Source organism: Ambystoma mexicanum, chromosome 12, assembly GCF_040938575.1.
Source record: "Ambystoma mexicanum isolate Mex_15411 chromosome 12, UKY_AmexF1_1, whole genome shotgun sequence".
NCBI lineage: Eukaryota > Metazoa > Chordata > Amphibia > Caudata > Ambystomatidae > Ambystoma > Ambystoma mexicanum.
Window position 1 is genome coordinate 411,253,026 of NC_090936.1, and position 12,734 is coordinate 411,265,759.

Genomic DNA, 12,734 nt, shown 5'->3' on the forward strand with positions numbered 1-12,734 from the left:
TATTGAAACTTGTGTGCTTATGTAAATTAGGCCTTGAAAACCGATACATTGACATATGAAAGTCAGTTTAAAGACCCTACTACAGCTAATTAACAAATATTAAACCACCTAGAAATAAAAAAAGAGGCACAATGTCTTTGAAGTTTTAACAATAGTTCACCTTTATTAAATGAAGAGTCCTTGCCTTGTTAGAGCAAGGATTGCGTTTGGTGCTGTGATCCACACTTGAGTTTGCAGTACATTCATATTACCTTACAAAACCATGTATTGCTGCTCTGTATCTATGTTGACCATTTCGTATCTTGGGTCCAAGGACAACTGATTTTCTCTTCAGCTACCTCAGCTTCTCTGCATGTTTTCCGGATGTTGGCACGTTGTTCAATCTGTAACCTCACGTTGTTCAATCTGTAACCTATGTCAACAAGCCATGCATCCTTTGCTTCTATGTGTATGTAACTGTAATATTTACTTATGCTCAAGCGCCCACATACCTCCAGGTTAGGGGGGCTATATAAATAATAAACTAAACCTCTTTTTCCAAAAGGAGGTAAGAAAAAAAAGATTTATTTAAACCACATCCAATTTATGAGTTGATTTGCATAGGATCATTGCATCATCTGTAGTATGCATGTATGTCCTTATAGAGGTTTCAAATATTTTGCTCTAAAAAATGTAAGACTATCATACAGCAGCGAAAAATGGGCATGGGTTTCCAAAAACCGGGCATATATCAGTGCTAGAATTGGCCCAGGTTCTAGTAAAAGCTGCTACCTTTAGGGTGTTCACCTGAATTCAATATACAAAGCACATGCACACTTGGGTTGAAGGACGTTGAGATATTCTTCAAAACTAGATTCTCGTTTGCTTAGCAAATATGAAGGTCCCAGATTCATACTGCAACATGCATTCTCCAACTCCCTTCTTGACAATACACATGCTGCCATTTTTACTCTAGATTTGCTTCTCACTGTCAATAGAAGTCAATTTCTCCCATAGGGCTGCCAAGTCCAGGCATATCAACCATCTCGACATGGGGGGAAAACCAAGTCAAGGCTCTCCCCCCATCAAATGCCATAACATGCTCCAAAAATACCCTGTATCTGATAAGACCCGGAGTTCCCCATAGTGTGATCCAGTACAACAACAGCCTCAGGCCCAATTCATCCATAATTGGTTACAAATTACATTCCATATGGGTCTGGGCATTAGGGGTGCTGATGGGAAACAAGTGAAGCGTTTAAAGGAATCTATTTTCAACTTGGGCAAGACCTTTAGTGCTTAACAAACCCCAAAATGTCAGCGCTGTATGAGGCTGAGACTTTTGCCTGAAGCTGGTACAACCTAATGGCGGGGCGGACAGGCTCTCTTCTGTGTCTACAAAATTATATTCCCACGGCTCTGCTGTTCTTTTCTAGAGTACAACAGGCCTTATCTAATTGAGTTGACCATGATCCATTATCAGCAAATATGATATCCAGCTTATCACAGGAAAGGACCTGGTCTAGTCTACAGCCATCAAATTCATCCTACTAGGCCATGAAAAGGGGGCTGAATGATATTCACCTTGATGGATTCACACACCAATTGGCCCCTGTGCCAAATCACACTGGTTCATTATTAACCGCAATCTCTCCTTCTGATCATACATGAACAAAAAAGACCAAACATCCTGCTATCAACTAGCATTCCAGGAGATAAAAACCTCCCTCAGAACCACACTCAATGCCATGGGAACATCACACCTCAATGAACGGAACAGTTTCAACACCGGCATCCCAGCCACACACCAGCTGAAGCCCCCTATGTGAAATGCAAAATTACACTGGCTACCCATCAGAGTCGGAATACTCTTCAAAACTGCCTGCATCTGTAATAAGGCAGCTACTGCCCGAACAACAGCCTATGTAGCCACAAAGCTCAGTTGGGGCAGCTCCTCAATTAGTCAGACCACTGCAAAGCTCAAGAATAAACTGGAATGCAAAGAATACATGGAAAAGGCCTTTGCTTACTGGAACCTCATCCCAGTGGTCATCAGGACCAGGCCCACGTAAGGAAGTCAAGACCCTGCTCTTCAAGGAATACCTATGGGTCGCTTAGGCCCTCCTACTCTCAGGTATATAGTGCCCCTTACGTATAACCAGACTACTATAGACTTTCACCCCCCTTCCACAGACCTCCATCAACCCCAAATGACTTATAAGGCACTCTATTGTTTCCTAACTAGGCTTGCAAATATGTAAATTCAAACAAGAATAAGCTGCAATTGTCAGATGTGACTTGTGCACACAAATAAAATGAATACTATTTTGTCTTAACATATCGTGAGCCTCTCAGCCTAGCCAGACTGTTGTAGCAAGCACTGTATAAAGAACATGGCCACTAATGGGATATGAACATTCGCAAGTTGGAGAGACAAACCCAATAGGTGAAACAGATTTCTGATCGCTCGGATCTCATCAGGAGACAATGACCAGAATATATATTCAAACCTTAATTATAGATAGAAAATATATGTGTAAATCTACCTCATATCCTGGATAACAGACACTCTGAGCAAGGGCAAAGTGACACCAGTTTCTGATTTTCTTCTTTCTGGCCCAAGGGATACTGCTTAATAAAGAGAAACAAAAAGGAACACTTAAAACAGAACACACATCTCAACAGCCTGACAATTACAGCTACTAGTGCATGCAGTGTACTCTCAACAACCAGTCATATAATGGGACGTTATTAACAATGTGCTTTGATTACACTGCCATGACGACAGACAAATATTAAGAGTTGCAAAAATTAAAATGTGATCAATATTCCAAATATTAGTCAATATACTAAATTCACAGGCTTGAGCAACTATCATAAAATAGAAGTCACTTGACTTAACAAAAATGACCCCTTTCTACAGAGAGGTTCCAATGACAACTCACGAGAAAAAATGTGGCAAAGATGGCATTTCAACATTTATTTTCACATATTCCTTTTTAGGATGTATAGTATGAGTGAAATATGAAAATTGGAAGAACAACTTTTAATACGTGGTTTAAAGCTGTATTTCTGAACAAAATCTATTATAGACATAAAATCAGTAAAATGACTTTGCACATGCTTTCAGCAATATGCATTTGAACAAAGGAGTAATAGTAACTATTTTATTCAGCATACAGTTATGTTGCTTTAGTTTTGCCATTGTTGGAAAAGGGAAATGTGAGGAATAAAATAGTATAAGGTGACCTGAATTAATCATTTTATAAAGGTATGTCATCGACAATCTTATCAGCAGAAACACAATGGCACCTTTTCGCACCAATCCGAGACGCTTAGTCTCGGCTATGGACCTCTGGTGAATTTCCTTTTTACTCCATTGCCAATAGGCCTAGAGAGAAACTAACAGCACCTCATTGGTGGGGCAGTCGACAGAAACCAGGCTGCACATGCACAAGCTGTTGGCCAAGTCGAATGCATGGTTACATATGATGTTGTAATGCTTACATAAACGTCTGTGGTCTTCAAAGTTACAGCATTAGTTGCATTCACAGTTCCAGCATTAGTTGCAATGTGCTTTGTAAGCTCAGCTCCAGAAAAAGGTAGAACACTTGAAAGCCTGGGAGTGATTCAAAACTAACCACAAATACTTTTTGGTCCTTTTTTTCCTGCATTTATTACCGTATGACAAATGCAACAAAAACATGCATAGCCTGTATTGGGAAGGGTGAGTGGGGGAAGGTTAGTCAAAGCTTTTGTAAGTGTGGGCAAGAAAGCAGTGTTATCGGGCATCCTGCAGCAGGTTAACATCTCAAGATCATAATACAACAATCCAAACTGTAGTGCAAGAAATTAAAGAAGGGCAACCTAAACATGATTCTAAATGACAACTTCAAATCAAATTGAAGTGAAAGGATCGAGTTACTAGGCACATACAAAGTAGGATTGCAAAAATGGAGTTGACCCAGAAAAGTTGATATGAGAACAAAGGACCGAAGCAGCAAAGACGTTTTTGCAAGGAAGTCACATGTTTTTGATACAAGTACAGTTACTAGACTCAGGCCAAATGTAGTTAAAAAACGGCAGTAAATTGAAACATGCCCGTGGATTTCATGTTATGGAATGTAATGTTTGCTGGTAATTTATGCTGAAAAGGTAATCTGTCATTCAGTTAAGGCTAAATCTTTTGCATGGTTAGGTGCAATGAAGATGAAAACGGCGGCATGTTATGTTTTTTTTTTTAAAGTGCAACTTTAATTTTGCACCGTTTTAAGGGTCTGCAGCAAGTACCAGGGTACTGCTTTATTTTCCCCTTGTATTCTGTGATATGTTCACTTACTTTAAACAATGGGCATAAAAGACTAAAGACTACCTGTCAAACTGTTTTAGTTATATACATCAAATGGTGTGTTTCTGTGCTAGTTGTACTTGCTGCAAAAACTGTCAATTTGCAAAGTCTTAACATTGTGTTGTGCTTTAGTTAATACCGTACTTTGTCTGCTGTCTGAAACAGTGATTAAAGAGTGGTCATTGTTTTATCTCAAAGTGTGCATGCATTATTTTTGCAAGAAATACTTGTAAGCAATTCACTATTTCAGTTGCACACTGATAAATATTTTTGACCCTTATGCCTTTCACCACTTCATTTTCCACCCCTGTTAGCTTTCACAATTCTGATGTAGCTGCCAATGTATTCCTGGCAATTGTATTTACTTCTTTGACATGATGCCCTGCACAAGGCCTAAAATCATTGGCACAGAGAAAAGCGCAAAGCTGAGGGAGCTTGTTGGTCCTGTGTATTCCATTACAGAAATCCAGAAATTGTCTATATCTTTTGTGATTTCCCGCATGTAGCATGCCTTTTACTACCTGTAAGGGTGCAGAAGTAGATGCGGGACACAAAAGGTAACATGCTTGTGGACAAACTTATTTGATAGAAAGTAACGGAAAACACCCATCTGGCCCCATAACTAAGAAGGGTTTCCCTGCCTCAAAACTAAGAATACTATCGGAATGTCAAACAAAAGAAATATAGTCCACCGTCCTATGTCGCAAACATATTTCTATCCCTCACACTTCAAAAGAAAACGATATAATTAGTTCCACCCAGACTCCAGAAAGGTGGTTCCTTCCTTTTGGTTGGTTTTTGGCAGTTCGTGACTGTTGGGGAAATCATCTTCCCCTGGTTGTCAATATGCCTTCTAATGTAGTTTCACACAGATGGGGGGCCTGGGGGAGGGCGAACCGGGGGGTGGGGGGGAGGGACGTTTCCCTTCCCAAGGTGGTCTTAGGTAACTCTTTACAGTTCCATAAGTATGGGGGAAAGTATCTCCCTTCATCCAAGCCTTTCTCAGGCTCTCATTAATATTCTCAATGATGTCCCTGGTTTTGCCAGAGGATCTCTCTCTTCCCCTGGTCTTCTCTTGACTTTTGCCAAAACGTATCCCTCTCCCCTTGGTCTTTGCATCCAGTTAACTGGTTCCCAGACACCTTTCTCAGGTTTACAATGCCTCTTAATCAGGCTCAGTTCACTAACCTGCCAGGCACTGTTTGACATTAAACATTCTCTGAAATTCTTCCAAGCACTGGTACAAGGAAGATAATTACTCTTGAATTCAGATTGTTTTCATCAATTTGTTTTACCCTGGGGATCTCTCTTTGGGCCACACTCGGTTCAACTCCTCTCAACAGGGTCTTTTCTCTGTCCCCTGCTTCATAGAGCAATTCCCCGTTTATGAACACAATTCTCTTTATAGATTCTCTCAGCCCCAAGGGCTTGCTCCTGACCCTTGCTGTGCGGGTTGCTTCTCTCTCTCCAGCTCCCAGTGTCTCCGGGCTTCTCTCGCCCCCGGAAGTCGTGCAGCAGTTTCACGGCCTTGGGTCCCTCACAGGTACAGCGGTACCTTTATCCGCTCTGCAGGTTGCCGCCGTATACCTGCTTCTCCCGCTGTGGTCCCGTGTGTCAGTGGAGTGTTTTGCTGGGACGCATCTGCTTCCAGCTTCTCTGGGCTTCTCTCAGCCCTGTAAGTCGTGCGCCGGTTCCCCAGCCCTGGGTCCCTCACAGGTACAGGGGTAAGTCCTTCCGCTCTCCGCCAGATACCCGCTTCTCCCACTGTGGCCTGTGTGCGCCATTGGAATGCTCTGCAGGGATACATCTACAGTCTGGCCAGCATCCCAATCTCTCAGGGTCCCCATCCTCCGCATGGCAGCTCCCTCCAACTCGCGGTTCGACCAGGGATGATCAGACCATGAAGGAAGGCCTTCCTCTCCATCTTTGGCTGGCTTGTGTGAGAACTACTATGTTCGCTTTGGTTCCGCAAAGGGCTCTTCACTTCTCTTTTCTTCTTCCTCGTGTCAGTATCCACAGAGCAATAGCTTTCCAGGTTTTGCTTACTCTGCCTCATCACAGCATTGTTTTTCTCATACTCAAGACAGGTCTACTCTGCATAAAGTAACTATTAGTAGAAAGAGAAGGTAAAGCAGATGGGAGTGTTTTGGCGCCAACAGTGTTGGGGGATGTGGTCATTTTTTATACCGCGTTCTCCCTCGATAGCCTTCACCGATCCCACAGTAGGGTCTCCTCCCATGGGATCTGCATGCTGAGTACCACCCACAGGGGGACAATCTGGTAGCGGCCTCGCCTCCCTGGCCTCATGGGAAGCCCCCCTCTGGTGGAGAAATGACAACAATGAAGGATTTGTTACATACCTCATCAGTGGGAAAGTGCACCCAGGGAACAGAATTCAACATGAAAAGTATTGTACTGTAGGAGACTGGGTGCTGTGGAATGCTCCATTGTACGCTGTAGGAGGTGGGGGTGCCCATACATGCCAGTCAACCCAATTTTTCAAAAATGCCTACTTTCTCGCTCCAGGAATATCCATCATCCCAATGCTAGTCAATGGGAGCATTTTCCCCGTTTCCTTCTCCAAACCAAAAAAAGTGTTTACCTGGTACTCAAAACTAACATTCCCGTGCATTGCTTTTCTGCTATACTTTTAGGCTGCTCTTAGAGATCTTTCACTCACTGATTAGGGAAGAGGAGTAAACTGACCCAACTGAAAACTCTGTTCTCTTGTCACAGGATTAAAATTACAAACAGACTACAACATGACTAACTTAGTTGAATAGGGCTGAGGATGCTAGCGAAGGTTGTTTGCACATGATCCAGTCCACTCTGTAGGTGCTTTTCCAGTCTTGGATTTTACTTTGCATTCTGGGACTTGTCCTCGTTTTATCCAACAGGCTCTGCAGCCTATCCCTAAGTATACAACTTGGGGATGGGCTTGGCAAGTCATACTCGGTGTAGAACCTTTACCATCTGGAAGCATTCATAAAGTAGGAAATGCAGATAGAGGGCCAGGAGAACCAAGAGATTCAAACTGGTTTTAAAAAAAACAAAGGTTTGTGATACCTGCTTGTAGGGAAGAACTGCTGATCGTTACCTGCTTTTGAGGATTCACACATGCAGAATCAAGCCAACCCTAAAGAATAATGGAAATTAATAAAAGATGAGGTGGCTGCTTGTGCAGAAGTCCTCACCAACTGTTTCCAAATTCGCGGAATGAGGTTTAGTCTAGAAGAACCACAGTGTGATTGCTAGACTAATCCCAGCAGATGAGAAACCTGTAGAATGTGCAGGCACCTAACCACAGGCAACACTATCACCACTTATAAAGCTGAATGTAGCCAAACAATTACACACCCCAACTGCATCAATCTATAAAAAAGGAAGTGCAGCAAGGAGGTGAAAGTTAACCTTACTGAGGTGCAGCTACAAGTTACAGTGTGGTGGTGTGACAAGGAGAGTTTTGAGGAGATGGAGAGGAGATAGTATGGAACAGAGGTGGAGGAAAGCAAAAGAGGCAGCAAGGAGAACAGAACAAAGGTAGAGGAGAGGAGGATGAGCAAAGAAGAAAAAGCCGAGATGGGATGCATCGATTAGAAAGAACAGCTAGGTCACTGACGAGATCCAGAGCAGTAAAAGGATTGTGTGGAACATTGCCAAGAACCTAGTATAGGTCCGATTAAAGGAGAAGCAGGCCTATCGCTGTTCAGAAGGAGGGCAGCCCAACCAACTCCACATTTTACTTGTACTTGGAGGGAGAGTCCTGGTAAACGAATACCAGATTCAGACACCATCAACAGCCAAAAAAGCAGCAAAAGTCTGTATACTAGAAATCCCAAAGAAGTGACTTTTGCAAGAAGAGGAATTTAAGACAAAAGGGGGAGGAGTCGATGGTCCCAACCCAAGCAGGTTTTGGGAAAACTTAATAGGTGACATAGAGATAGCCCAAGCTGACTAGTTGTGAACAAATAAACCTCATTGTGAGCATTTCCATGGTTTTGAGTCTTCTATTGATTACCCTGTTGTGACAGAAAGGATCCCCTAGATCGACCCAGTCATCTTTGAGGGGCTAATAGGTGACATGCATTCCTGGAGCACATTGTGTGTGGAGTGCTGCTCATACACTGGCAATGGTTTTATCTGCACAACAGTTGGAAACTAAGAATATAGTATAATGATCTAAAACATTAGTCATCTCCTGGATTTACTGAGAACGAGAGTCTTCATTGAGTTCGGACTCCGAGTACCGGATCTAAATCTGATCAAAATGGAGCAAGTGCACCTTAGGGGATATTTGAAGTGGTTTAAAAAATCCTTGAGCAAAGCAGACCTAAATCTATGCCACCAATATGTTTTGGTTTGAAGTACTTTCATAAAACATTTGCTGCATGACAATTGCTCACGTTATATTCAATCTCATCAGGAAACTGCACTGAACCCTTCTCCATCGACAACATTCACACCCACCAATATAGAGATGACAAAGCTCTACCTCAAGATATCCTCCATCAAAAAGATCAGCAGGCTCAAGGCCTGCCTCACATTGATCCAGTCATGGATGTCCAGTGTTTACCTGAAGCTCAACCCCTCCAAAACGGAATTCCTTTTGCTGGCCAACAACACCGAACACACTTGAGGGTTTCACAACCCACCTGGTCACCTGCGCCCAGTCACCTGGGCTTGACATAAACAGACACCTCGCCTTCAAACAGCACACCGTAAGAAAAAGACGAACAGCTTTCTATCAACTTTAAAATCAAGCCCTTCATCCCATAAAATGTCTTCTAATCTGTTTATCCAAGCCATGGTCCTCTCCCACCTGGATTGTGGCAACGCCCTTTTGGAAGGCCTTCCACGGGCAACCCAGGCACCCCTGAGATGTGTCCTGCATGCTACAGCAAAACTAAAAGGACTGCAAATTCGACCACATCAGCCCAACCCTCATCAAAATACACTGGATCTGATTACCTACAGGGCAGACACCCTGAAGTCCCCCCGCTACCTCACTGAGATACTCTGCCTCTACAGAGGCCGACAATCCATCAGAAGTAATGAAATGTGCAGAGTTGTACTCTGCGGGTGCAGGAAGGAAAGAAACCTCCACATCAACATCAGACTGGCCCCCTTGCTTCTACAGTTCCGGAAGGAGCAAAAGACCATCCCCTTAAAAGAAAGGCTTGTCCCCAACACCTCGGTCCACACACCCCTCCACTCCCCAACCCTACCTGAAACTGGGTGATCTACGCCCCACTGTTTCCTGCCGTGATTGCTTGCAGATACCTTGCTACCAAAATGCCCACCCCCTGTCCAGTTAGCTCTCCGATCTCTTACTCTGCTTATCTCACCATGCTCTAACCTCTATGATGCAAGGTTTCCATTGCTTCCCGAAGGTACGTCTGCAGCCAATAAATATAATAATAAAGATGGGGATCCAGCACTACATGTCCCAGGCATGTGCACTGGGGTACTTGGGAATAGTGACAATAAAGCCAGCCCATGAGCACTTCCTCAGCGGTATGCTGCAGCTAAGGGAACACCCAGGATTACACTGCGCTTGCTTCTGGCGGCTCCAAAATAGGTAGGGGTTTGGGTCCCCCATTATCTAATTTGGAGCATGCTACCACAGGGCTTCTGGAGCAGGTGGCTTGGTAAAATGCTTGCACCCTTCCTCCTGCAGCTCAGACTGCAAGACCTAAATCTGAACCCCAGTCTCTGGTGGTGGGCAGGTTTTTCTTGCTAGAGCCTGTCTCTGCCAGATGAATCTTATTGCGTTACTGCTCATGTCCAATTCAGCCTGTTTCCTATTCCCCTTCATCACTTTAGTTACCACACTTCTTATGTCACTTTAGCAGTCCTCCTTCTTCCGCTCCCTGTGCACTTATGCTGATCTGAATGTACCAAGACATGCAAATATGCAAAGCTCTAAGCATTCTTCCAACTCCCCCATTCCCTCTTGAGATGAAACAAAGTAACTGTTTTGCAGTTGGAACAAGGGAAATCAACTACCAATAAAAGAAATTGCCACATTTTTACCTGGTGACTCGACAATATGTTCTTGTTTCTCCTCTCTTTCTTGGTACTGAAGTAAATGAGACCACAAAGCCGATTTACCCTGAAAAATAGGAGTTTTTTCAATGTTATAAAAGGACATTTCTGCAACAATATTCAGCCAGTATTTTTGAAAATTAAACTGAAAAGCTTTGGAACTTCCACTTTAAAAGTGGTTAATTTGTGCACCATTGTTATGACTCTTGAATATCCTCAAATCCATGATAACACCTCAACAACTATTTACTCAAGCAGCTCCTACTGCATCTACTCCACTTGACAGTAATATTCAAGTTTCGCGATTTAAGATTAAAAAAATATTTTCCACTAGTTGTTCCTCACCAAACTGTTTCTCAAATATTTTATTTTAAACTCTAATTCTTAACACTACTCCCAAGTCACCAACTCATACACCCACACCTTAACCACAATGCCCAGTCTATTAAACCTAAGGTCTCCTGAAAAACCTGTGGAAGAAAAACACAGATGCATAAATAAAGAAAGTTGGTAAGAAATGGCATTAAGAGTTAATCTAAATCAAAACCAAGAGCACGTTGATTCAAGAAAAGTAGGCATAGTATAGCTTAGAGAGAAAACTCAATTTTGAATTATACACGTAGTCGGGTCAGAGAAATTAAACTAGGCACACCAATGCAATATTTGCAGGCACACATGTTCTGCTGCCTAGCACAATTCATAAATCTTGCTTATTCCATCAAAAGTATATTTAGCCACAAAGATAAGTTTCTTCAAACATGATGATAGAAGAAAGTTAGTTTTAGTTGTATTATGGGAACACATCTGTTGGCATGTTCAGAAGACAGGAGATGCAACCATGCAAAGCGTGAAAAGCTGCTTAAAGAGGTTATAGAATCATCTGTTGGTTGCATTGAAGACAATGTGCTGAAAACCTGCAAAGGTTGCCAATAAATGGTCAGGGTAAGTGTCAAGAGTTATTTGGGGATCATTTGCTGCCCATTCCTGTCCTCAACCTGCAGTGCTGCTATTAAATGTTTAGCAAACACAACTCACCAAAGATTAGTGTCCCGCATCTGATTACCGTGACAAAGTCACATCTCATAACCACTTACAGGAAACCCTAACCTTTGATTCTTTGGAAAAATAAAAACAGGTTGAAAAAAACTCAGAGGAAAGGTCACCCAAGGAAAGACATGAGGAAATATTGTCGGACCACGTAGTGGAGCAATTGATGTTTTCACATTTCCTTGTCTGAATGCTAATTTCATCTTTCATATGCTGCAGCTTAAGGGGCCTGTTCGGCGGACGAACACAGATCGCACACAAGCCCCTCTGCCAAGGAGGACCGTGACCTATGTTTGGCGCAGGACAGCGGAGGTGTTGGTTAAGCGGCTGAGCTGTGGGAAGAATAGCCCGGGTCATCTGTGCTGTAAAGGGGCTTTCCACATAGCCGTGGGTCATGACATTGTGGGCGGCGGTGTCGGCTGCTGTTGCTCTCTCACAACTCCCACAGCTCTTGCTTGCCTGTTTGCTGCCAGAGTGCGGATGAGCTGCTGGTGCCTTTTTGAGGAGTGTCTTCTGCCGTTTTGTGGGCTCTGTTGCTGCTGCTTGCCTCGTTGTGGCAGATAGCTGTTGGTCGCCGAGGGTTTCAGACTGTTGAAATTCCGGTGTTGGAATTATCTTGGAGGGCAAAGGTGGTCGAAGCACTGGAGGCTGTCGCCCAAGTTTGGATTGCTCAGACTATTTTTTTGGATGAGCCTGCTGACTTGTTATTTTCTTTACATTTGCTTCCCCAGAGTTCGTTTTTGTGTCTGGGATTGGCTGGATTTGGTCTGGTAGTAATACATCATGTTATCCGACTTTCCACTTTATGGCTTATCGGACCATCATATCATTTCCTTTTTGTTGGTTTTCCTGTTACTTTACTTCTTCTCTTTTGTGTCCTGTAATTTATGTCTTTTTTTCTAAAACTGTACCAATTCCTTACATTTGGTAAAGCGCCTTGGCGTAAAGTGCTATATAAGAAATAAATACAAATCAATCAACTTTGAATCACTTTTTGGCTACGTTCGGTTTCTTTTTTTGTGCCTTTTTACCCACAAAACAATAATGCTCTCTCCGTCGGGAATCTAAGTCTTCCTTCTACAGAAGAAAGCCTGCCATGTGCATTTGAGTAAAGATCCCTAGGCATAGGGGTTCAGATTCTCTGGACTCAATGGTAAGGAAGTGCTTGGGGTGTCCTTCAAAGGAACAGTACCAAATAATGAAAATACACCCCAGCACTGTGCGACTCAACATTCCACACAATTAAATTAATAGATTCAAAGAATGTTTATTGTGACTGATTGCAAGTTTCATTTCACATGTCTGTATATTTTAG

At 42.9% G+C, this 12,734-nt stretch overlaps 1 protein-coding gene across 6 annotated transcripts in view; it reads right to left on the minus strand.

Moving 5' to 3' along the window:
* The window catches only part of DENND5B (DENN domain containing 5B), a 1,683,961-nt gene that overhangs the window by 702,073 nt on the left and 969,154 nt on the right, over positions 1-12,734 (minus strand). For 3 of the 6 annotated variants that reach the window (XM_069628551.1, XM_069628554.1, XM_069628555.1), the window contains 2 exons: positions 10,361-10,439; positions 2,526-2,607 (listed from right to left, as the gene is read on the minus strand). In XM_069628551.1, the coding sequence (XP_069484652.1) occupies positions 2,526-2,607; positions 10,361-10,439 (161 nt within the window). Of the gene's footprint in view, positions 1-2,525; positions 2,611-10,360; positions 10,440-12,734 lie in introns of all 6 variants that reach the window. The other 3 variants (XM_069628550.1, XM_069628552.1, XM_069628553.1) reach the window with 1 other exon arrangement.